Genomic DNA, 27973 nt, shown 5'->3' with positions numbered 1-27973 from the left:
AGTGTATAAGTGCTGGTGATCTTCTATTTTAAGGCTAGAATGGCGCCTGCCACGTCAGAATGCAGACTAATGTGGGGAAGGGGGAGGAAATGATGCTGAACTTATACTGGACCCACTGTAGACCGTGGAGTCCGACTGCATCTACGCCAGTTTATGCGGAAGTGTATGGATTGGGGGAAAGGCATTGTAGAGAGGTTTGGTTTTGTGGTTAGCAGACTGCCTATGTATCAGGCGTAGGAAAGGCATGCGCTTGGAAGAATGGAAGCGTTAGGAAAACGGTTTCTTGTCCAACTGTGGTTCTAGCGTTTGCTATGAACGAATAGTTTGAGAGTGATAGATTTAGAATGGAAGATAGAAGCAAGTGAGAGATATACAACTACAAAGTACGAGGAAAGGGACGGGCCCTGGATTGAACCCATGACCTTCTGCTTATGGAGCAGAGGTAGCCTTTAGACCGCCAACCCCGTCTTGTTATGATATGCTATGCTATGGTAGATAAAATTGAAAAACCGATTTACATTTCCGTTTTCATATCTTCTTCACAATGCTTATGAGGATTCTAAGGTGACCCAAATACGATAAAGGTTTATATGAAAGTTTATACGACGAAACTAAAAAACTATGCTAACACTGGTAGATCTAAAATATTTAAGTAAATGCTAGTATACAGATTTGAACCTTGCTATTTTAATTTTCACCTACCTAAATGAACCTACATTGTATGAAATTATACTTGACCATGATCATGAGCAGCTCAAATTGAAAAGCTTCGTTTATTGTAAATATGAAACATTTAGGAAAGCATTCGATTTATGAAAATGAAGAATGATTATTTCAACTCCAATACTCCATTATGAAGTTTGTTCTAATAAAACATAACGACTCGTTATTTCCTGATGGATGGTACCAAAAATAAAGGATGCCATAAAAGTATCTTCCTGCAATGTATCATATCAATTATCCGCCCAAATATCAATTATTTAGACTGCCAAACGATCGTCATATTATTTCATCAACAATCATCTGCACAAAATGGAATCGAAATTGCTTCCATTAAATACTCTCCTTCTCGTTAACAACTCCCTCTACTGCTTTTCGGTTGCGAATCCACCTTCACTACCCGGCAGGCAAATGCGCAGCCGAAGGCATCAAACGAAAAAGTTTCTAATGATATCTCTACCCTTAAAATCAATGCACACTCCCCAAATTGTGCAAACTGCCAGCTTGGGCCATATAAAACGTTATCGCGCTTTTATTAAGCTTGACAGAGCAGATATGGAAGCGCAGCTATATATTTGACACCATGAAAGAAGTTACCAATGTTTTATCAAATCAAATCCATTCGATGCTATCGAGTGAGTTTTTTTTATCAGTAGAGTAATTGCAACGTTTAGATACGGTAATGTAGAAAACAGCGAAGCTTGATGTTGATTAAGAAACTGATTGCTTTTATTGAAGCCCATGTAACGTGTGCAGAACTATTATCGAGTTCGGAATCATCTGGGGTGCTAATCCTCTAGAGTGTAATGAATATGATTTATGAAAATAAACAGACCCAAACGAATATATGATACTATAGGATATTAGACTGATGCAAATTATGAAGTTTTTGTTCCCCTATGCTTAAACGATGTCAATTATGATGAAAATGATCCTCTCAAAATTTGAAGTGATTTGCAAGAAATTTGGTTATGCACACGCTATTTTAAATTTATATGGAAATAACTATGGAAAAGGCAAACCTTTTGTGTTCAGTCCTCTAACTGCTCGTCATAATAATCTATAGAAAAGTGAACACACTCATCTCATGTGAAAACTTCCCAGCTACAACTTTGCCGAAGACCACATTTTGATTGGATGTCTGAATAATTTGTTATTCTTGATTCCAAAGTTCAAACCACGCTGAGATGATCATTCAATTACTTTCAGAGCAACACTGCTTTTTTGCTGTAGAACATAGTAGCCTGGATTACTTTGATCTATTCTTCCCGCCAGGAGCACCACTGTTGCCTGCCGAGCAGTTGGTTAAGCATGTAAAATGCAAACCCACTTTATGATGATGAATAACAATTTATCCTGACGTCCACTCAAAAAGTGGACATTGGCAAAGTTGTAGCTGGGAGGATTTCACATAAAAAGAATTTGTTCACTTTTCCATAAAATATTATGCCGAAGAGATAAAGGGATGAATACAAAATATTGGCGTTTTCCATAGTAATCTCCATATAAACTTCAAATGGCGTGTGCACAGTCAAAGTTCTTCCGAATCACGTCAAACTTTGGGAGGCTGCTATTTACCATAATTAAAATCGTTTAAGCATGGGGGAGCTAAACTTTCAAAATTTGCATCACTCTAATAGGATATGTTTTGAATCCAAAAATTGCGTAGAGTTATAAAATACTATTAAATATAGAATTTCAGATCTACAAAATTTGTAATGTAAACACAACCAGTTATCTCTAGAAGGTACATTATCAATTTAACTCTTTTGATTATAAATCTATAAGTTTTATGGTAACTTGCAATAACAGAATAACTCGTAAAACATTGACTCGATAGCTATAAGTTTTAACAGTGTTTTGTAGATTTTAGCCATCTGTTTTTTTTATTTCTTTATTAGTATCATTTCAAACATTACATTCATTTCTTATATCTAGGTGTTATGTGTTACTAGAATACATTATCATCCTAACTTGGTAAAACAAATTTAAGATTTTATTAACATTTTGTTAACAACATATTACATTTCATTTGCCCTAGCAGTTCAGATTTTTTACAGTTGAGTTGATTTCACCTGCTTATAAAAAAAACACGCTCTCAATTCACTCAACCTAACTTAACCTAAACATATAACGCATAAATCGAGGCAATAGAAGATTGTAACGATTTTATCCGGAAATTATTAACTATTTTATTTGACATTTTATCTGATGTTTCAACATTGGATATTCTATGTAATTCATTGGTACTATACCAGGGATTTCATTTTCATTTTTTTTTTTTGAATTCTCTGCAGAGCTCAGCAGCTAGTCCATATTGGTACAGCATACAACATGGCTGGCCTGAAAATTTGTGTGAACATCAAAAGCTTTCTCTTAAGGCAAAGTTTTGATTTTCTATTAATAAGGGTATAGAGACATTTTACATTTTTATTACATTTGGCTTGAATGCCCTCTATGTGATTTTTGAAAGTTAAATTCTTATCTAGCATGAGCCCTAGATACTTAACTTCATCTGACCAATTTATTGGAACCACTCTCATCGTGACAACATGTCTACTTGGAGGTTTCAAATAAAGAGCTTTTGGTTTATGTGGGAATATTATTAGTTGAGTTTTGGAAGCATTGGGAGAAATCTTCCATTTTTGCAAGCATGAAGAAAAAATATCCAAACTTTTTTGCAATCGACTACAGATGACACGCAGGTTTCGTCCTTTGGCGAAGAGGCCTGTGTCATCCGCAAACAAGGATTTTTGACATCCCTGAGGTAACTCAGGTAGGTCAGATGTGAAAATATTGTATAATATTGTTCCCAAAATGCTGCCTTGGGGAACACCAGCTCTTACAGAAAGTCTTTCAGATCTGGAGTTCTGATCATTAACCTGAAGTATACGATATGACAGATAACTTTGAATTATTCTAACAATGTATGTTGGAAAATTAAAGTTCTTTAATTTTACGATCAAACCTTCATGCCAAACACTGTCGAATGCTTTTTCTATGTCTAGAAGAGCAAGACCAGTAGAATAGCCTTCAGATTTGTTGGAACAGATCAAATTTGTTAAACGTGAAAGTTGATGAGTGGTCGAATGTCCATGGCGGAATCCGAACTGTTCATTGGCAACAATTGAATTTTCGTTGATGTGGACCATCATTCTGTTCAAAATAACCTTTTCAAAAAGTTCACTGATGGAGGAAAGCAAACTGATTGGACGATAGCTAGAAGCTTCTGCAGGATTTTTGTAAGGTTTTAAAATTGGTACAACCTTAGCATTTTTCCATTTCTAAGGAAAATATGCTAATTGAAAACATTTGTTAAATATATCAACTAAGAATTATAAGCTTATTTCTGGAAGTTTCTTGATGAGGATGTAGAAAATTCCATCATCGCCAGGAGCTTTCATATTTTTGATTTTTTTAATGATAGTTCTCACTTCTTCCAGATCAGTCTCACAGACATTTTCCTCTTTCAATGCCGGTATTGGCTTCTGAGTTTTTTTCAAAATTTTAGATAATTTCCAAAAGGGGGTTAGAGCCAGGGTCCAATTTTTGTTTCTTAATTGTGCAAAACGATTCTTGATTTCATTCTGTGAATCCTGCCATATAATTTTCATAACAGGATCACGAGTGCGTTGAAATTTCTTTCTTCTCACGTTTTTGAGACCATCGTCTATAATCACGGATTCAAATTTCAAAGATTCAAGAGCATTGTCAATATCAAGTTTTGTTTGTAAAGAAATGTTACCATCAAGATTAGAGTCAATATACGTTTCATATATTTTCCAGTCGCCTCGAAAATAAGTGAAAGTTGAGCTGATAGAATTGAGAATCGCTTCATGGAATATTTGAAATGTAACAGGGACATGATCAGAATCAAAATCAGCATGAGTAACTAATTGGCTACAAAGATGACTAGAGTCGGTTAAGACCAAATCAATCGTAGATGGGTTTCTAGAAGAGGAAAAACATGTAGGGCTATCACTCTGATATTGAATTGAGAAATATCCTGAAGAGCACTCATCAAACAAAATTCTGCCTTTAGAATTACTTTGTGAATTATTACATGACCGATGTTTGGCATTTAAGTCATAAATGACAAATTTTTTTGACTGATTGCGATTCAATTTTCGCAAGTCAGATTGGAGCAACTTAACTTGTTGTCCAGAGCATTGAAAAGGCAAATAGGCAGCTATAAAAGTATATTTACCAAGCTGTGTTTCAACTGAAACATCCGAAGATTCAAAAACTTTAATTTCAAATGACGAAAACAGTTGATGTTTTATACGCCTATGAATGATGATTGCAACTCCTCCACATTCCGTTAGAATTTTCGTAGACGAAATAGCGGAGTAGAAATATCCTGTGGTGGCAGGCTTTTTTCCATTTACTTTGAAACAACTAGAACGGGTACCCATACTATGTAAAGGGGAGGAGTTCAAATTACCTGCAACGATATCGGCAAAGGATTTTTCTTGGGTACATACATTCGAAATTAGAAGAACGGCTACCCGACGGATTGAAATTAGTTTATGAATGAGCATGATTATGATCATTCTGATGGGTATGATTCTTGATCATGCGATCGTTAACTGAAAAATGAGCGTTGTGCGATACACCACCTGGCAAATTCCGGAAATGACCGCTTACGTAACGGATATTACTGTTCATCTGCCTGGCACGAGCCTCGACGATTCGCCTACGCGAAGGGCAAGACCAAAAATTGGAATTATGATTGCCCCCGCAATTGGCGCATAAGATCTTATCGGTATCTCCCTTCACTGGACAGACGTCTTTAGCGTTAGTAGAACCTCCGCAAATCATGCGTTTAGCATCCTTGTGGCAATTTTTTGTACCATGCCCCACTTTTGGCACCGTCGGCAGGGGGGGGGGGGTAATTTTCTCCAGGTTTCTGGAAATGTTCCCACGTCACACAGACATTGAACATAAGTTTAGCTTTTTCTTAAGCTTTGATATTATTTAGATCTTTTTTGTTAAAGTGAAGTAAATAACATTCTTGAGAAACCCTTTCCGAACACTGCCAGATTGCGTTCTTTTTTTCATAATGATTACTTGGACTGGGGAAAATCCAAGTAAATCATCAATTCCATTTTTGATCCCTTCTTATAGTCACTTGAGAGACCTTTTAAGGCGACTTTGAACAAACATTCAGTTTTGTCGTCATAAGTAAAAAAAATGTGCTTCTTCTCTTCAAGATGTCTTAGAAGAAGTTCACGATCTTTAAGAGTTTCCAGCAAAACGCGACAGTCTCCATTCTTTGTGATTTGGAAGGAAACCTTGATTCTCCTAATGGAGTTCAAGATCTCCTGTTTAACTCCCCCAAATTCGGAATAACTGACCACGATAGGCGGCACTCTTTGCTTCCTCACTTGAATCAAAGAGCCTGGGATAGAGGCTGCTTCGATTTGGTGTTCGGAAAATTTGTCTAGCGCATCAAACTGATTGCTCATTTCGATGAAATTAGCAATATTATCCATTTCACCCTTGGAAGAAAGTTCGCATTCTGGAGAAACGTCCTTCCCAGCCCTGTCGTCCTGCTTAGTCGCGCTTAGTCGACGACTAAGAAGCTTTTCTCAGATTTTTTCTAACAATTTACACCCGAATCCATAAAAAATGTTGGTAATCTGATAGAGGTTTGCGAAATAAGCTACAATCTAACGCCCTATGAGACATAAATCAAAACTGTACCAACGCTCTAGAGTAACTTGACCTTACCCTAAGTAGATCAGGTGCATCATAACGCCCTGTATGACATCAATCGAAATTGTCAAGCTGTATCAAAGTCCAGGAGTAATTTGACCTTGCTTCATGTAGATCAAGTACATCTTAACGCTCTGTAGGATATCAATTGGAAAGTGCAAGCTATATCAACGCCCTGTAGGATTTAAATTGGAAAATGCAAGCTATATCAAACCTTATAAGTAATAAGACCTTGCTTCACGTAGATCAGATGCATCGGAAAGCCCTCTAAAACATCTATTGAAAATTCGAACTGTATCAACGCCCTTCGGTAATTTTACCTTATCCCACGTAGATCAGGTGCTTTTCAACGCTCTGTATGACATCAATCTAAATTGTCAAGCTGTATCAACGCCCTGGAGTAATTTGACTTAATTCCACATAGATCTTTGCAAGATCTGGAACATCTTAAGGGCCTGTAGAAAATTAATCAAAATTTACGCGCTTGTTAACGCCCTTTACGATATAAATTCGCCCAGAAGTAATTTTAGCTTGTTTCATGTAGATCGGGTGCATCTTAACGCCCCGTAGGATATCAATTCAAAGCATCAACACTCAACATCTATGAGTACTAGGACCTTACTCCATGTAAATCAGGTGCATCTTAATACCCTCTAGGACATCAATTAAAAATTTCAAGTTTTATTAACGCCCTGTAGTAATTAAACCTTACCCCAAGTCGATCAGGTGCATCTTAACGCCCTGTAGAACATCAATTAGAAATTCCAAGATTTATCCACGCCCTAGAGTAATTGGACCTTCTCCCATGTAGATCAAGTGCCTTTCAACGCCCTATATGATTTCCATCTAAATTATCAAGCTGTATCAACGCCCTGGAGTAATTTGAATTTACTCCTCATAGATCTTTGCAATATCAAGAGCATATTAACGCCCTGTAGAAAATCAATCAAAATTTTGGAGCTGTACCGACACACTGGAGTAATTTTAACTTATTCTGTGTAAATCAAGTGCATCTTAACGCCTTGTTTGACATCAATCGAAATTGTCAAGCTGTTTCAACTCCCCTGGAGTAGTTTGACCTTATCTCACGTAGATCAAATACATCTGAACGCCCTGTAGAACATCAATCGAAAATTCCAAGCTGTATGAACGCCCTCAAATAATTTGGCCTTATTCTCTGTAAAACAGAAGCCTGTAAGGTATAAATACTAACTTTTTAGACTGTATCAACGCCTTGGAGCAATTTAGCTTTATTAAGATTCATTCATCAAGATGATTAAGATCAGATGCATTTTAACGCCCTGTATCAACGTCATGGAATAAGAACTATCTTCACGTAAATCAGGCGCATCGTAACGCCCTCTAGAACTTCAATTTAAAATACCAAACTTATTTAACGCCCTGGAGTAATTTGGCATTATCCCATGTAGTTAAGGTGCATCTCAAGCTGTATCAGCGCCAAGGAGTAATATGACCCTATCTCACATAGTTCTTTGTGAGGTCTTGAGCATGTCAACGCATTAATACAGCTCCAAAATTTTTATTGGTTGCATAAAGATCTACGTAATATAAGGTCATATATTATTACATGGTGTAAAATTTTGGTTTGTTATCCGACTAGACGCTAATAGTATGTACCTGATCCCTGATATTTGTTATTGTTGAAGAAATTTCTGATTTAATTATCTGGAGAGATCCCGGGATAAAAACACGTGGTCGTATGCACCACTTAAAAATAAAAAGAAAAAATGGACGAAAAACCACGTTTTGGAGTGATTAGGATTAGGAAGTAACATTCAAGCAATGAATAACGTGGTTTATGGATGCCTTGTTGCTTTGTAGAAATTTAGGATGATCTACTTGCTAGTCAGTGTTGTTGTTGGGAGACAATTGATATCTTAAAAGATTTTTTTATGAAATTGCCAATGTAATGGATGGATGTTGGAGAATTATTTGAAAGTAGATAAGACAAAACATCCTAGGTCTCACTGCTGTGAAATTTACGTTACCCATAGTTGTACGAGAATGTGGTAGATCGGTGTTTCCTAAACATTTTCGGACTATCGCTCGCTTAAAAACAATAAATTCTAAAATCGTTCCCTACTATATAATTCACTTTTTTCGTATGGAAATCAAAATTAGCTCCAGCAACTCTAGAGGTTTGACGAAATATGTGTAAGTTTTAAGTTAAAAAAAAACACAATTCAACTCATATGTTTTTAAGACAGTCACATTAGTTTGAAAAGATCCGTTTTATACATCTAACTCAAAAATACAATACTACACCATAGCAAAATATATTGGAATCCAGAGCAATCATCAAACAGCATTTCACCTTGAAATCGTTGAATGATTTCAACATTTCATTTTTAAATTAAGCGATATATTTACCTGAAGTCCGAAAACCTTTTTTAAGGCCCAAAAACCTTGAAACTTTCTAGATGTCTTGCTAGTATAACTCTCAGAAGTTTCTTCGTGAGTTTTCCAATGCGATTTTTTTTAAATATCATATACATTCTCCAAGTCTGTTTCAATTATAACTTTGCGTTCAAGCACATGCAAACATACCACATTTAAAAAAATAAGAAAGTTTTTTTTTCCCTTATTGACCCTGTTTAGAAAGAACAGAGCAGTTACAAAAACTAGGTGTGCGATGGTATTAACCCTATGAAATAATCATTTATTTAAACTATGTGCTACAATTTTTTACATGTTCAGTGGTGCTAGAAACATAAATGGTCTTTGCTCAAAAAGTGTTGCTGCAATTTGCACCATTTTTTTACAATATACTTTCAATAAAATATTCTTTTGAAAGTGAATTATCGAACATGAGAAAAATGTTGTAGCAGAAGACATTTAAGTGGATAGTGGCTACTCGTCGGGCCACCAAGGAATTTTGGAATATCCCCGAAACAAGAAGACCAATGATAAATATCAACACATATTCTAAGAATAAAATAGATTTTTGAGAACTTGCAGGAAAATGGAGCCAAAATATCGAAAACAAAAAGAGCCTATCGAAATTCAAATAAATCTTTCTGGTAAAATGAGATGCACTCTAAAAAAATCCTGCAGAGGAGTTTTTGCATAAACACTTCAGAGCATGTTTCAATCACTTTCAATATTTCAATCTTGCTGTAAAAGGTGAAGTCATAAAAACTTAAAAAGCAAGACCCAATTCTGTATTACTTTAACCGGGAGAATTTTTATACAAATCGGTTCCTTATTTGAAAGTACAGAATGATGTTCTGCTTAGTTCATGTTATGTTATTAAATAGAAACAATAATATCAATAAACATCAATAAACATTTCACAATTGTTCATAGAATCGAAAGATAAAAATCTTGCTTTGTTAGATGTTACGTCAAAAGAAATAAGATGATACAGTTGAGTCTGCGGCTGCAAGGCAAAGCCATGCTGAAGGTGTCTGGGTTCGACTCCCGGTCTATCCAGGATTGTTTCGTAATGGAAATTTCCTTGACATCCCTGGACATAGTGTATAATCGTACCTGCCACAGGATATACAAATGCAAAAATGGGAAAGCTTTGGGGAAGCTCTCCGTTCAAAACTCTTGAAGTGCTCATTGAACACTAAGGTGAGAAGCAGGTTCTGTCTTTGTGAGGACGTAGTGCGAAGAAGAAGAAGAAGGTTATTTATGTTTACTATTTGATTAGACTGGCCCTTAAACAGATATTAGATATGTGCCTTAGAGTAAGAAAAAAACTCTCTCACAATTTCAACTCATTTGGTTACTCCCCCAGCAGGTGCATTCAATTCGAAGTTTGTATGGAATATTTGTTTCAAATATATTGAAAATTGACCCTATGCCACTGTTTCGTTCCGTAGACTAGTAAATCGCGTTCAATTGAGCCCGGAATGACAAATTCACTAGTTGATACCCTAATGAACATAGTTGCAGAAGGTTGTATCTGGTTTTAAGCTTATTTTAATTAACCTTTCAGTAGTTGAAAGTTAGGCTTAGATCAGCACTACCATACAATCACATGTATGCATGCACCTTGTACCGAAACTCGCCCAGCGTCATAGGTGGCTGTGATGCGCTTAGTGGCTACCACCCCGCTATGTTGAAGAAATACCAAGCATTATTGCAAATCTACTTCAGATAGTTAAAACACCAACATTCTCAAGTTTGATCATCATACAACCTTCTACAATATTGTTCGCTATGGTATCAAGTAGTGTTTTTGACATTCTGGGCTCAATTGAACGCGATCAACAATTTTCCTGACACAAACAGGAGATGATGCGCTGTTTCCCATATGTGTGAGCTGAAAATCCCATATTAACTTCAATTTGATTGCGCCAGCTCATGGAACGACCAAATGAGCTGAAATTTTCAGGAAGTCTTCCTCTAACCCTAAGAAATAATCTTAGAGGGTGCCCCGTGGAATTATACAACTTCATTTTTTTCCCATACTGAGCTGGGTCAGTCTACTATTTGATATATCAGTTCTATCCCACGTAAAATAAGTAGCTGAACGAAAGTTTTTTCAGCTGGAATATACTTCAGAGCGGTTTATTCCACTAAATAAATAAAATTCTTTTTCCACTAAAATGTTTGATGGGACGTTATTTGTTGACTTTTTTACCTAGGGGAACAATTTGTTGATTTGCTCTAAATTCAATTAACTAATAAAAATAAGTGTTTTAGACTTTTTCTGAATGTGTGCACCTCGCATATAACATTATCATAAATAAATGTCGTACATCTGTTTTTACCAGTTGCGGTAGATTTTCAAATCAAATTTTATGATCTGAACAATGTTTAAGACTATATAGTTTACCTCTTTGATCAAAATTTCAATTGAAATGCAACACGAACTGAATTCGTGCAAATGCAAATTGGTTCTCGTTTGTTATCGCCTAGGAGTAGAAGCGCCCTCTGGGGTATAGCAACGCCCCCCTTAAAAAATATCGACTAAGAAGCTCAAATTGTACGACGACAGGGCTGGTCCTTCCTTCCATTTTTACCACGTTTAGTGACAGTTTTAAATCCCACTTTTTTGGAAGGAACTTGTGAATTCAGAGATTCACCCTTTCTTTTGTCTGTAGTTTCAACCATGTTTAATGAATAATTGAAAGAAGACGAGACCTCCTAATAGTTTTTTTTTTCCAAAACGGTGTCCAAGAAGGATTACCACCTTTAGCTTTCTCCAACGGGTCCAACGAAAAATCGAAGGCACGGGTCCAAACAAGGATCGTAAAGGGATCAAGAGTAGAAAAAATTGTACTGAAAAGTACTGTTTATCAAGGATGGAAAAAAATCGTCTCTAGCGACAAACAACACGATATTTGAGCGGTCTAAGATGGCCGTTGCTCTTGAAGCAGCATGATTTGAACACCTCACCACGCGCGCATTGTACCGACATAAGGAGCATCCGACGCATTCTTCAATGAATGTTCGAATTCTCTGAGCAGAATCTCAAATAGAGAAACTTTAAAGTAGATGGAGTACCGTGTACCTTTTAATTCCGCTCCTAAATGCTTATCTTTGACAGATACGCGTATTTCGACTACCACTTGCAGTCTTCTTCAGTGTCAGTTACTCGCATTGTTTGTCGTGGGACAAAGAGTTTATCGGATGTTATTACAAGTAGTGATCAACTTGAATCATGGCGCATTCGCGCTATTATTTTTCGCGAAAATCATGTCCGAATGATTTTAGACTCTCAAACAATATATCCGAAGGGAAATCAACAGATAAAAATGGAACAATCCTCAGAATGATAAAACTATGACTCGCGAACACTTAATCGCTAGCACACATGCAAAACGATGCATTAATCGCCGAGCGTTGTTTGTTGTGATATCTTAACGACAAAAGGTTAATCGTTGTTGCTATGATCGCAAGACAACCGCGATGCATCGTGAATTTTGTCATGATTACTAGATTTCCATCCTTGCTGATTATTGCTTTAGGTAGCTTAAGGTGAAGGTTCAATGAGCACGTAAACATAATGTTGCCACCCACTCGAGCCACCCGCTAAAGCACCCTCTCAAGCCACCCAACAAGGCGGAGCACAATGTTATGTGCGTCGGCCAAAAATAAATCATCATGTTCCATGTATACCTCCACCCACAGAATGATGTAGGCAGTATCACTTGCACTCGTTTCATACAAAGGTATTATTGTCGATATGAATTCATCAACAACTTTATAAAAGCTCAAAATCACAATTTATTTCATTTGGTAGTGAAAACATGTTTTTTGACAAAAATTATGAGCATTTTTCACACCATGCGTGTGTTGTTTACTTTTTTTGGCAGTTTTCTCCTCTCTTCTCTTGCTTTTCAAGGACGTAGAATGTTGCCATCAGTATGCATTTGCATTCTACAGTCAATTGTACTGTATAATATCTAATATTCATTTTTGCTGCTAAATGGCGTCGTACATTGTTTTTTCTCACGCATAAAAATGTTTTGCAACACTTGTGACATTGTACACCTTTTAAGTGTTATGAAATTGTAAAATACGTGGTTGTAGCAAGTGTATGAATATCCAAAAAATTTCAATTCCAAACATAAAAACTGGCATCACTTCCAATCAGTTAGAATTGCGCTCTCGTTTCATAAACAATGTTGGCTCAGTGAATTTGCGTTCCGGTGCTGCTTTTCGAGCACAAATTGATAAGTTTAAGTGTTTGATTGCTCCCAGGAGTACGTTGCGTGAAAAGTTAAAGTGTTTCAAGTATCGCATCAAATTTTTGAATGGCTACGGTGAGTAGAAATACCATTTAAAGTGAGTTTAAGAACGGGCACCGAAAAGCCAGCAAACAATATCTCGGGGCGTGAAGAAGAAGTGATTCGGTAGTGCGTGGTATTTTACAACACAAATCACAGCAATTACTACGTGTTTGCATTTAAAAAGTGGTAATTTGTGAAAAACACATTATGGAATGCCTTCAGTTAAGAAACCACCCCTCTACAATAAGGTTAGTACCTTCAAATAATCATTTTTTGTGATCGCGCTCCAAAACACTGTGAGAAGCGTGGGAGGAGGGAGCGGGAAGTGAAGGGGGAAGTAAGGTGCCATATTAGAGGCCATTTTGGTACTCATGGGGATATGTCCTTAAAAAAAACTTACAAGAACAGAGAGAATTCGTGTACGCACAGCACGAAGGTACGATGCGAACTGGTTTTTGTAATTTACACAGTTTTTTCTCAGCTTTCTGCTGGTGACTTCAAAACGAGCGATGCGCTAATGGCAATAAAACGTTTTTTTTCAGACGAAATTCAAGATGGCGGTCAAATTCAAAATGAACGCCAAAATTATTAAATGTCAAACGAAAGCTATATCCTTCCTCTATACGATGCCACTTAGCTTGTCCAGCTCATTGGTAAGGGAAATATGACACATATCACGCGATGAAATACCCATGATTTATCGAAAATGGACTATTTCGCAAACTGTTTAGCTAGTTGGCGTAAGAGGGGTCCTCCAATTTGTGAAAACCGAAATAACCACCCTTTAGTTTTAGCATATACTAGCGATCAGTGACATATAATTGGAATTTTAACGATGTGTGCCGATGGCGGCCTGGTTTCAGAGAGAATTTCTCAATAACTTATTTTGATATTTCTTTCTGTCAATATTTTTGTTATTGGTTAGTTATTGCGGTTAGTTAGCCATACAGATTAAGTTATTATTTTTGTAATTTAAACTCCTATTTCAAATAAACCAATAACAAATTTTAGCATTCAAACATGGTAAAACTTAATATTCACTAGCTATTTTACTCATCCCGTGTAAAACAGTGAGGCGATTGAAAAAAAATAAAATGTTTGAAGATCCAATCTCCTATATCTTCTTTACCATCCTTACCATAAAAATAGTGTTCTGTGATATTTTCAGCTTTCTAAGTGGTGATTTGAAGATGGCCCAGAGACAATGTTTATATGGAAATTATAGTGGAGTAATTTTGAAAAATGTTCCAATCACGTTAGGACTGCAATGTAAGCACAAAATTACTACCGTCGATGGGGGTGACAATGGGTCTGGGGGGTGAGATTGGGTCAAAACGGAAAAATATAATTTATGAAATATTTCAGCTAATAACGGTGATATTACTAAAATTAATAATTCATATGCTTGGGAACATATTATTACGCATAATTCATCACAATATACATTTTTAGAAATAGTAGTTTTTGTTTACTATATCAATAAACTTGTATGTTGAAATACGATAAAATTTACAACATTAAATTTCTCCTGTGCAAAGTATCACGCATGTACTTTAACCTCTACCGTTATATTAGTAGAAAGTTTAAAGTCTTTTCATTACACTTCACACGTATTTTCCGGAATGTATTTGATTTTTCAACAAAAATTTTATTTTTTTCGGTACGGTGTCTAAAACATCAAAAATGGGGGTGAGATTGGGTCAAGCAAGAACGACAGTAAATGAAATTGCAAGCCCACTTTTTAGACATTTTATGGTGCCGGTAATTCTCTTTTTCATTAAGATGTGTTTATTCTTTCTAAATACAGCATCTCTGAAACATCAAACTAGTCTACTTGAGGATTCTGTACATTGAATAACAATGCAACGCATTTTGACAACTTCTCAATCCAGCAACTGTGTTTCGTGCACAGCAACACCGTAAAATTTTATCAAATGGATTAGTTTTTTTTTTTTATTTTAATTATTTATCTGTGTTTTCATATTATAGAAACATCTTCTGGAAGTACAAATGAATTGGAACACTGAAATATCGTGATTATGACATCAAGATCTGCCTGAAATGTATTGATCGTGGAATGTCGCACCGAAATTTAACTATTCGCGAAGGTTTAAATTAATCACTGTTTCAGTACACCTTTGGGGAAACTGAATGGGCTTTATAGCAATGGGGATGAGACTTTGAAGACAATTCGAGGGAAAAAAACAGAAAATTGATGTAAACTTGACGATAAATGTTGTGTTTACATATTTTTTCTCATAACTCTTAATTTTTTTGGCATAATCGTTCTTTTAAGTGGGTTTATCATACTTGTGAAACATCTTAGATATCTTTTCATCTTGTTTGCATCGTATTTCATCAATATTCTTCAGCTGTGAATGGTTTTGCAACCATATAATCAAAAACAAGTTATTTCAATTACAGTGACCCAATGTCACCCCCTCTATGGGGTGAGATTGGGTCATTTTTCATTCACTTCTGGTGCCGCTGTGAATAAATATTTTTCTTTAATGTTTTGAACAGTTGTTAATGTACCATCAAAGTACATACACACCAAATTTGAAGTTTATTGGAGTTAAATTGCGATAGTTATTCAATAAATAATTCGTTTACATCCCTTTTTGACCCATTGTCACCCCCAACGACGGTATCCCATCAGAAAAACTCATTCTTTCAATCTTAATGAAGGATGTTGCTGAGGAAACAAATCCTTTTTGACCTAATTTTATTTGGGATTTTTGTAGGGCTATTATCCCATATGAAGCTAAATGAAAGCAAACAAACTCATGAATATCTCTTCTCCTATCCATCGGATTGAGTTGCTCTCTTCAGCTAATTTATTTATTATGATGTGAAGAATGAGTTGTTACTATGGGATGATAAATTTATACTTACATTCCAGTACTAACGTGTTTGGAATATTTTTCAAAATTTCTCCATAGTAATTTCCATATAAACCTACTTTGTCTTAGGGCCACATTTAAATCACCACCTAAAAATCGCCTTAATTCGTGAAACATGCCTAAATGTAGACAGTTTCCTGAAGAATTTATACATCCTTCGTAGTAATTTGTGAATTATGCTTTACTAAACATATTTTTGAAAGTTTTGACAACCAAATCGTTTTCAGCTATGTATTTCCGTTATGTCAGATTATGAAGAAAGCACATATGAACTAGATTTAAATCGATACTGACGAACTGAAGTAAAACTTTTTCCAAGAGCACCAGTCCTCAAGATATATGGGATTGAAATTTAAGAGTTAAGGGATGAAAACAAATCAAGTCGAATATTAAGAAACTTTTAGTATATCAATAATTAAACAAAGGACAGCCCTACCATTCTCTGGTCGTGTATATCAAAAGCCAAATACAATTAGATTGATTTCTAAGATAATCATGAAAAGGTGTGATTTTTGACGGAAATGCAAAATGGGGTGTTAAGGAAATTGGGGTTCGTAAATAAAACCATATTTTTCCAACAACAATACAAACTTTTATTGGTTATTAACTTTGATACGTTCATTCAATTGCATAGTCTATGTTCAACCTTAATCAGATAATACATCAGTATTATTGAACTTGGAACTTCTGTAAACGCAAACTGTCTTATTTTAACTGCTAAATCTTTCACGAATCGTATAAGCTATGCAGAGCAACTTCGTTAATAACCTATTATATAAGAATAATTTCAACAAGATTTTAGTTTAAATAGGGGAAATGTCCAATTTGCCACTAAACAAACACTACACTAAACAACGTATTTGCATGCAACACCCAGTGGCATAGTCGAAGAAATACTGAAGAAAAGTGTTCCAGTATGGAGTGAAAATCTAACGCGCACTCTATAACATAATGCACTTAGTACCTGACGAGGCCGTCAAGTTCCTCAAATGGAGCTCAGAAATGACAAAATGCTATTATTGTTTACCACATTTTAGGATTACCACTGAAAGAATGAATGGCTTCAAAACCATTTTCAAATAAAAGAAACATTCCAACTTTCCAAACATTTTTTCCAGTGTGATCGAAAAAGCTTTGAAAATAATATCAAGGAAAATCCCATATTTACCGTAAAACGTTGTTATCAAGATGTTCCTACCAGTTTTACCGATTTTTGAGATAAGACATTTTTGGTGATATTCAGTATCAAACAGAATAGACCCTTTAACTTTAAAATGCAGTTTCACTTCTAGAAACAAGCCAAAAGCATATTGGAATATATTACGGAATAAATCGAATGAGTTTAGTAACTTAGAAGAAGTTGAAAAGACCTCACTTATTTTCAAAAAGAGACTTTCTCCATAAAAATTATTCAAAGTCGAAATCTAGATAATATTTTCAAAAGTTTTTGTCTGCGCGATGATTTCAATTAAATATATTTATCTTCTAAGGTACTCACATATTTTTCTTAATATTGTTTCATAGTTTCGAAGTTAAATGTATTAAGCCTATAAAATTAAAAAAAATGGTTTAGAACGTTTTCACTATCTAGAATATACAATACTTTATTTTAATGAACATCCCCTATCACATCATGCAGCTCACAATCCTCCGAACAAATGAAGCATTTCAGATGACTGATATATCAACTTTCGACGTGTTTGTGACTTGTCAAACTTGATGGAGAAGTTCAATCCCTTAAGACCACACGAGTTCTAAACACCCAATTTTACGGTATGGATTTTGGGGTCTTCCTTAGCCGAGTGGTTAGAGTCCGCGATCACTAAGCAAAGCCCTGCTGAAGGTCTCTGGGCTCGATTCCCGGTCGGTCCATGATTTTTTTCATAATGTAAATTTCCTTGACTTCCCTGCGCATAGAGCAGCAGCCACACGATATACAAATGCGAAAATGGCAAAGAAAGCTCTCAATTTACAACAGAGTTAATCAGACATGCAGCATATAGCCGTTGCTCCTTTCAAATCCGCAGTTTTTGAGATATCGAATGTCATAAGAAATATATGAGCTCCATAAGATAACATTCTATGAGCTAGCGCCATCATGCGGTGGAATTTCCGTCTAACCAATGTGCACTGTATTGACTCTGTACCTGTTTCAAATCTTCACAGAAGAAAATATAATTTTATATATAACTGTTTCTGATATATAAACGTCCAATGTTTCGAAAATTGGCTGTTTTTGGACATTTTTTTTACAACAACTACTCCTCGCGATAAACCAGTCCCCTTTTTAATTGTCTCATATATTATAGAGGAACACAAATCAATTTTCTTCCCAAAATTGCAGAAAAATCGAATACCCGTTCAAATTTCGCAAAGTTAGCGCGATTTGAAGCTCCCAAAGATACTCGCATGTAAAATTTCAAATAAAAATTCCTGTTTTCGATTTTTAACAAATTTTCTTAGTTTACTGACTTAAAAACCCAGTAATGTTTACCGAACAGATTGGGTGTGTAACGCAAAAGATACAGCTCTTCAAAGTGCTCTGGGGTCATATTGACTCCAGAACACAGACAAATCTGTGGGTTATTTATTTATATCGTGTTTGCGGCTAACCAGCCGAGTGGAAGTTTTATCAACTACCTAAAATCTTGACATTACATATACTTTGCAATTGGATTAAATGGACAAATTAAAGTGAAGTATGCAAAAAAAATATACGTCTTTCTGTAAGTATCGAACTTCATAGGGAGCCGGATCTCAATCTTGGTACTTTTGATTCACTTCGGCAGTGGGGTTTTTTTGAAAGCTATTGAGCTCATATTTGGCCACGATATGCGTCGTCTAGAAGTGCTCTTGATTGTAAAGTTTAAGACAATTCGGCTGAGAAAAAAAAACCATGCCAAAGTGAATCAATGAAGTGCCCTGCACCGTAGTTTTTTTATTTAGGTTGGAACAGCTTGATTTGTAAAACCTGGTAATTGATGATGAAATTTTTTTGAATATCGAAGGTATCGAGTTTTAGACTGTTCAATAAATGAGACAGTTAAATAAACTGTGTAAAATATGCTGTTGCAAATATAATGATAACTACTTAAAAACTCATATAATCTAAAAAATAATACCTAAAATAGTAAGTACTAATTACAATTTGTAAAAATATACATTGAATAGAGTCTGGAAGACTTAAAAGAAAAGTTTGATTTGGGGACATGCACAAATTACGTCACGCTCCCAGAGTTAATAGACTCACACTAAAATCTCAATCAATACGCTCTCCCGTAAGAGCAAACTCGTTAGAGATCTGCTTCGCAAATCTCACGCTAGAGATTTTGATGCAAAATCACTCAATCAACTCAAACCGTAAAAAATGATTCAGTCGCAAAACCCGTCATGTTGTTGTTTGCGCTACAAAGGATTACTATAATTTTGTGTCAAAAAAAAATGAAATTTAGCGTGGCATAATTTGTGTACCATCCCATTTTGTGTGAATAGATATCATATAACTTCTATAAGAGTTTCGAACACATCCATCAGTTTTAAGTGCACATACTTAACAGTGTACAATTTTCCTAAAGCTTTTATAGCGCTGAAGCTTTTATCGTTTATCCACAATACAATGTGCTTCGCGCATGCGTCCTTCTTCGAACAAAGCTTCACCACCAGTCAACACACAGCTAAAACTTTTATCGTTTACCATATTTTCTTGTCTTTCCCCCTTCTTTATAGCACCTGTGGCGCGCATTGGACGATTCATCTACAACGATGGTGTACCTGTGATAACTGGGGCCGGCTATACGTTCGACTTTGAGCAGAACAAGACACGCTGCGAGGACGAGTTCTATCTGCTGATTCGCACCGGATGGCTGAGCTTTCAACGAATTGCGTACTTTATGATCGATCTGCTGCGACAGTAAGTATTCTTGGTGGGTGGGTGGTTGGGCTGCTGGTGAGAATTGATAGAATTATGACTTCGTTATTAAATTTATCGCACTTTACTGCCTGTCTGGGTGGCGTGTTGGGATTTCTTGTTGACTATACTGCCATTTGTTAATATGCATGAAAAATTGGAGCAGGGCATTTGGGAGATTGAAATAAATTTGACATGCAATAAAAAATGTAGCTAGATTACTTCCTAACATATTTATCCTAGGTATCTGATATCAAAAAAAAGTTTTATTCACTATAAAAGGTCAACGTTTCTATAAGGTAATCTAACAAGAACAACCTTTGGGACGCATGTTAATGTAATTACGTTAGAGGTACAATCACATTATTCTGTGTTTTGTGATGAATTATTTGGTATTTTAAATATTTAGAGGGTCACTGGACAAGAGGTACAAAGGGAACAGCTCCCTTTCCCAGAATCCACCTGTCCCCCAAAAGTTCGAATATTACTAAAATAAAAGAAACTTGTTTATTCATATGCAGATTAATCCTGTCCTGAGAGCTGGGTTAAAAAATAATGAACTATTAATTATACGATCAATTATTCAACATCTAGCTGTTGTATAATTAGTCCCCTCCAGAATTACCTCGTTTATGCTATTCACGTTTGTGTGCGGTTTCATGCGGAACATAAAACAAGATGTTCTAGAATCGAATTGGTGGAGAATCGACTGTATGGTTGTAATCAATAATTATTATGCTTTTTGGCTACGCAGTCTTCATTTTTACAACGGCTTATTTATTTGCCCGACGTTTCGACACGGAAATTGTGTCTTCCTCAGGGGGTAAATATTGTTGTCGTTTGTAGTCCTATGTTTTGTTTAACTTTAACTGCCAGGTCGGGATATATCGAAAAGCATAATTGACTAGAATCGAATTACATATCAAATTACAGTCGACTCTCCGCAACTCGATATTCTATAACTTGATGGATTTTTCCGTACCTTCATATTTCCATACATCATGCTCTCCATAAGTCGATATTTCTATTACTCGATGTCACGTGCGAGGTAAATTTATCTCCATATCTCGATATATGTTTCAAAATTCTTCTTATTCGGGGGATCTTCGACTAATTCTTGTTTGGAGGCGAGTAAATACTTGCAAGGTGTAATAAAAGTTGAAGGTGTAAAGGTGTAAAAAAAAGTTGAAAATCACGAAAATAAAAAAAAAAAATATTTTCAGTAAAATATCATGATTTTTCGAGCATCTCAATAAAAGTTTTCAATTAATAGTTTGTAAATAAATGTCAACAAAATAAAATTGCTTTCTTACAGAAATGATCATATGTGTATTGGATGTACAAGAACTTGTTCCTTCGATTTTGATATTTTTTGTGTCAGTACATTGGCGTACCCAGAACACCGCTCAGGGGGGTGGGTTGATTTTTTTTATCGAGATGATTCGTAAAACTGTAAAATGGCATTACGTCGATAAGTGAGGTTACATTGAATGGTAACATCTGTTTCACTTAGAATTTGGTAGATGTTTTCATCGGATTTTTTCGGTGAAATTAACATTAAAACTTGGCATTTACCGAACCTTTCTACCTACTTATGGATTCAGTCTTCCTCAGCGGTCCCTAAATATTTATTTCGTTAGCAAATAATAAAATAATCATTTTTAAAACTTACATGCTGACGGATTTCACGCCAACTCGACATAGGGATTGGCAGTACCCCTTCAGAATTCAATGAAACTTTCTGGGTGTGAAGACAATGTGAAACTAAGATACTTTACATACTTGTTTTTTTTTTTTTAAATGGTCTGGACTAACATTTGGAAAGGGTCAAAGTTTTTTTTTTACTTATTTTTATAAACCTGTATAACTCGAAAACGGTAAGACCTACAAAAAAGTGTTGTATGGAGGACTGTCGTGAAATTTCCTGAAGTTTTAGAGAAGAATAATGAAAAAATAAAAACCATTTTCTACACTGAAAAAAATGATTCGAAACTTTAAAGTCGATTTAAAAAAAACGGCCATTTCAGATTTTGATCGTTCTTAGGCAAAAAGTTTCGCAATTAAGTTTACTAAAAGTCGTCCATACATTGCAAATTAGGCATATTTAAGAGAAAAAAGTTCAACGAATTTTTCAAGTCCAAAACAGATTTTTTTTTCGAAGATTTTGTTCTAAACCGTCAAATATGATCGTGTTTTCAAGTGATAAATGAGTTTGAATCAGAAAATAGATTATATTTTTTATTGATAATAGTTAAAAAACGAAATTATACAGTGATTATGTTTTTTAAATGAAGGCAATCAATGGACTTCGCCTGTGCCTATGACAAAATCACTTTCGTCTAACAATCCGACGGATTTTTATGGTTTGAAAGATATCACAACAGTATTGCAAACATTGAAAAGTAACAACCTTATCCATACCCCATTAAATTCTTTTCTAGAAAAAGTTTTGTGAAAAAAACTTACTAAACGTACCTGCGTTACACGCCAGATGAATAGGAAATAATGAATATGTTTGTATTGTTATCTATCTAAAATGGACCGGATTTACAAATGTGGGGGCCCCGGGGCCAGAGTTTTGTGGGGGCCTTTTCCCAGAAAACAATATTGCTATAAAATGCTATAGTATGTTTTCATTGGTATATTTATAATTTTTATGCTCAATGTTCCGTCGTGCAGTGTGACATTGGGCCTAGGAGGTGACTTTGACCGCCCTTTTCGATGCATCTCATGGCTAGCACGGAAGTCAAAAAATTAATCCATGAACCATCCAGTAGCTATTTATAACGTAGTCATTCTTGAAGCTTGTCATATTGTTTTCATTATTCTGTTGTTAGTTTACTGTAAAAATCTTGACCCAATGTCACCCCGCACGAAGTTTATGGATATGATTTTGATTACCAGAAGTTAGCTTTGAACTGGGATCAAAAATGTGACAAATACCTTCTTTTGAGCAAGAAGAGTTAAAACATTTTCAGCAATATTTTACTCCGTACAAATTATGTGAGAGCCAAAACAACAAGCCAATCTTCTCCAAAATGTGATATTTTTAGTTAGAAATATGACTATAAAATACTATTAGAAAGCTTGAAAACAGTTCAACATTCCAGTACACCAAACATAAAACCGACCAAAATGTCACTTTCTTTTACTTTAGGCTTCTCAATAGCAAATCCATATAACTTGATTACAATATACCAAACTAATGTTGGATTTCCTTACTTTTTGATGTTTTTTTTCTTTAAATTTCTAGAAATGTGTTCACCGCAGAGGTCAAACACTAATTTTTCATTTTCTGATTTATGTAAACGAGTACTAAACAAACCCAGAAATCAACAAAAACTGAAACTCACAGATACAAAACAATAGGTCAAATGTACTGCACACTACAGAACAGCCTAAAATTCATTTAGGTTTGAAACCACAAGATTGCCCTCAAATTGAAAATTAGAATCCTTAAGTTAACCAATCTTTCGATGGCATTCAAAAAGATATTACCATATTATCGGTTTCTATAATAATTCCCAAATATTGAATAATGCTTAATTAAGAAGTATTTTATGGAGGCCCATCAAATGTGGGGGTCCGGGGCCATGGCCCCCTTGGACCCCCCGTAAATACGGCCCTGACGACCTGAGATATTCAACAACCACCTTGTGAGTGTATACTATCGCACTACATATACAACACTTGAAATTTTATGATTAGGCATGAGGTTGAGAATCTCGTAGAACAAAAACTGTAGAGAAATGTATGTTTTTCCACGACTTTTTTTGAACGAAAATTAATTTTACTAGGTCAAAACTATCTCCAATTGAAATGTAATGTTCATAAAAGTTGTAGAATATTATAAATACGATCAACTAGTGATATTCATATTAATTTTCGTTTTTCCAAATTCTCGCTAGAATTTTTTGAATGAAAAAAATAGCCAAAAAAACGCAAATTCGACTTGAGGCACCTCCTAATCTCCTCCAAATAAGATGAAAAATTGTCTGGAAGTTTTGGCATTGCAATTAAGTGTGGAGGGTGACTAGTTGAGCTTGAGCTTGAGCTTGATTGGCTGCCCGTGGTTGCTACTCCAGTATCGCCAGATCAGCTGCACTTACACAAGGAACCAACCAGATGACTGCTTGGGATTAACAGACACCCTCAGTGTATAAGTGCTGGTGATCTTCTATTTTTAGGCGATTATGGCGCCTGCCACGTTAGAATGCGGACCAATGAGGGGAAGGGGAAGGAGTTGATGATACATTTGAACAGGAGGGGTGGGGTATTTTTTCTGGCAGGGAGGTTTGCTGGCTTGGTTAGCAGACTGCCTATGTATCAGGCATAAGGAAAGAATGGAAGCGTAGGGAAACGGGTTATTTCTGTCCGTCTCAGGTTCTAGCAAATGCTATGAGCTGTGATAGATCAACTGTGATATATTAAGAGTGGTGTATAGAAGCAAGTGAAAGACACAACTACAAAGTACGAGGAAAGGGTCGGGCCTGGGATTGAACCCATGACCTTCTGCTTTTGAAGCAGAAACGGTAGCCATTAGACCACCAACCCCGTCCAATTTTGCAATTTGCAAATTGCAATTAGGTGTGGAGGGTGAGTGGTTGAACCCCAAACATTTCGATTTTTTGTGAAATGGTCTATTAGGCATCTATAAACTTGAAAACGTGGAATGTAAGTGATGTCAACGAAACATTAAGTATTCTTGGAAGGCAATGCTATGTAGTACCTACCTGATTAAATTTACCCCAGTGATTGATTTGCCCGCAGATTACGGTACATTATTTCTGAAAAATATTCTGGAGTAATTATTTAGGCTGATACAAATATTAATTTTCTTTTATGTCACCCCCCCCTTCAAAAATCCGAAAATTTTGAAGGGGAGAAAAAAAAAAAGATTCATCATTTTTTTGACATCAGTTAGGGTTTTTCATTTTTTTAAATAAAAAATAAGTAAAATAATGATCCAGAAGGACGATTGGAAAAAGTTCAACAACTATCGTTAAAAATAAAAATTCAAAAAAAAAACTTTTTTTTTCATTTTTATTTTTTTGTTCCTTATTTATTTTTATCCCCCCCCTCGTACCTTCCAAATGGTCTCGGACATAAAAGAAATTTAATATTTGTATCAGCCTTACATAACAATATTTTTTTCTAAACAAAATAAAGGAAGATGTATGATTGCTGAAGGGTTTAATCAATGAATCATTGATATTTTGGTAAGCTTTTCTCTTGGAACAAAACTGTTTCAAAAAAAGTCAGTGGAACTAAAATCTTGAATGGTGATATTTTAAATAGTATCTTTGCATGAAATTCTACAAAATACCCTGCAGAATTTTCACAGAAATGTATGAAAGCACCGTTGTAAGTATTGATCAATGAATAATTTTAAATATTCTTGGCGAACAAACTATCTAAGACAATGTAGAGGATGTTACGCTAAGAAAACTGGAGCGATCCGATGAGTTTTTTTTCATTATTTTTACCTAAGAATAAGTTTAACTAAAAAGGAATAGTATAGCATTGAACACACGACGTCCTACTAAAAAAGCAGATGTGAAACCAATCTCGTCTATTTTCAAAACAATTTGCTGCTGTGCTATCAGAACCAAAAATAATTAAAATTTTCATTACTCAACATAATTAGTTGTATCTTGGGTAATATGCATATTTTTCCTAAGAATATTTTAGATAAACCGAGACAGTTTTCTTGGAGCTTGTCTTATTAAATCATATGTTGAGATTTCAACTGTGAGCCCTTGAACGAAAAAACTTTCCTGATTAAACTTCGCAAATGCCTTAACAAGGGACCCCAGGTTCCCTAACTTTTTGTACTCATATTGATGATAAAACATGTAAGGTACAGTGGGGGAAGTGTATCAGTGGGGTAAGTGGATCATTTGTCAATATTGAGCATAAATACTTGAATATGTTGAATGTTTTCGCACCATTGCTTTGTTTTATTTAATACCCTTACGCCCACACTGATACTATTGCAAAACTGGTACTACACGTACACTAACACAAGCAAACTTGTTAGCTGCAAAAAGTAATTAATTTGAAAATTGTTTTCCATCAATCAAAAATCTATTGCATCTCTGTCTAAAATCGAATTCTATTATTTTTTTCGACACATGGTGAGCATTTCAGTTCTAAACGAATGAATCACAATGAAAAATGTGTAATTTTTATAAATAAATACAAATATATTGGACATGGTACACTTACCCCTACTTTTCAATGGGGTGGGGTAAGTGGATCAAGAATAATTACCATTTATTGGCAGACTGCTTACGAGAATTTTAATAAGCTTTATTATCCGCAAATGTTGTTTTCCTTTATTTTGTGCCATTCTCAGCTTGAATTTGTCAAATTGACCATAGGAAATTTGAATTAATCCACCTAAAAGTTTTTTTTAACCTTTCTGGTATAAAAAAAATATAAAAAGAATAATAATTTCAAAATTCACACGAAACTTTTCGTGGTTTATCTAAGTTGAGTTGTAAAAGAACAAAATATACTAATTTTCCAATCGAAAGCATAGTACAGTACCTTTTATGACCATATAAATTGCTCTAAACAGATGATACACATATATTCATAAATAAAATAGAAGGATTTCAGTTTGTTATTCAAAAGTAAATGTAACTAATATTTTAAAACCAAGAGTGTTTTTCGAAAATATCGATAGGAATAACCCTACAATACTTCTGTATAACTTATGCGTATAAATGGATGAATTTTCTCCATTTTTTTCTAGTTACAATGTTTTTTTTTGTTCAAATTAGTATGAACTAATATATACATACTTTATGTTATATTTTGATTAAATAAATATACTTTTTAATTTTAAAGTATTCAAGTGTAACATTACTAGCACTAATAACAAGAACGAGGGTAATATCATTCTTATTAAACATAATCACACTACATTTGTTTCGAGAACAGATTTTTTTTAATGGTGATCCACTTACCCCACCATGGTGGGGCAAAAGGATCATTTGTCGCAAATTTTTAAGTCTCTCATACTCAATACATAACAATCAGAAAAATCGAAATAAATGACGATTTGAAGTATAATAGTCCCTTATTTGTTATCCACAGAAAAAAGTTTAAGTTACATTAATCACGTGCCCTGTACATAACAATGAAGTTAACTATTGATTTTGTTGTATCCACTTACCCCACGGTACCTTAACTCTTCTCCTTTCTTATTAATTCCATGTTGAACATTTTATCTCATGATTTTTACCTTTCGTTACAGTTTCAAATGGAACCGCGTTGTGTACTTCTATGAACGGCACGGATACTACAATGTTGCCGGCCCACAGACCGGCCATCTGGTGCTGAGTACGATAGCTGAGTTTTTCCGGCGAGAAAACATCACCTATCTGCCGTTTTCCACTGATTCAACGCGAACCAATTTCACCGAAAGCTTAAAGGAGAAGGTTGGCCTCAGCCATTCAAGTGAGTATTTTGACTCAGTCAAAACTGAAACAGGATCAGTGTTTTCGAAGTCACCATTTTATTTCATATCCAATATATTACTCTGCTATCGGTATTGTTAAATGATCATCACAAAACAAATGTCGCAAATATTATGAACAATTGCATTTTCAATGTACATACACACTGACTTCAGTGCACATGGTAGGTTTTCATCTAAAAGATGCTTATTTGTTAACTGGACTAGGGATAGGAGAGCAAAACACGATTTTTTTTCCTGACGGTCAGACCTATACCTACCTATTTTTCTTGCAATTATTTTGTTCACGTTGTTATGTCTATTCCCAATGGGTCAGTTATGTAGGCATGAAAAAAATACTAAGAGCAGTCAACAACAAAAAAGCTTGAATCCTATTTTCAATTATTAAAACGCATAAAGAACTATGAGGAAACGAACGTTGAATACAAATGAATAATTACGATTTTATTTTGAATACTCTCTCTATCAGTTGAATAAATTTCAGCGATTGATGACTCATTAGTTTGAGTAAGTGGGCAAAAAGTAAGTGAAC

At 35.1% G+C, this 27973-nt stretch overlaps 1 protein-coding gene across 1 annotated transcript in view; it reads left to right on the top strand.

The window, feature by feature from the left end:
• The window catches only part of LOC5579938 (atrial natriuretic peptide receptor 3), a 138544-nt gene that overhangs the window by 96686 nt on the left and 13885 nt on the right, over nucleotides 1–27973 (top strand). Inside the window, exons 4-5 of the mRNA XM_001652177.2 lie at nucleotides 19775–19958; nucleotides 27220–27422. Of these exons, the coding sequence (XP_001652227.2) occupies nucleotides 19775–19958; nucleotides 27220–27422 (387 nt within the window). The remainder of the gene's footprint in view (nucleotides 1–19774; nucleotides 19959–27219; nucleotides 27423–27973) is intronic.

This window comes from Aedes aegypti, chromosome 3, assembly GCF_002204515.2.
Source record: "Aedes aegypti strain LVP_AGWG chromosome 3, AaegL5.0 Primary Assembly, whole genome shotgun sequence".
Classification (NCBI taxonomy): domain Eukaryota; kingdom Metazoa; phylum Arthropoda; class Insecta; order Diptera; family Culicidae; genus Aedes; species Aedes aegypti.
This window is presented reverse-complemented; position numbering and strand designations above follow the sequence as displayed.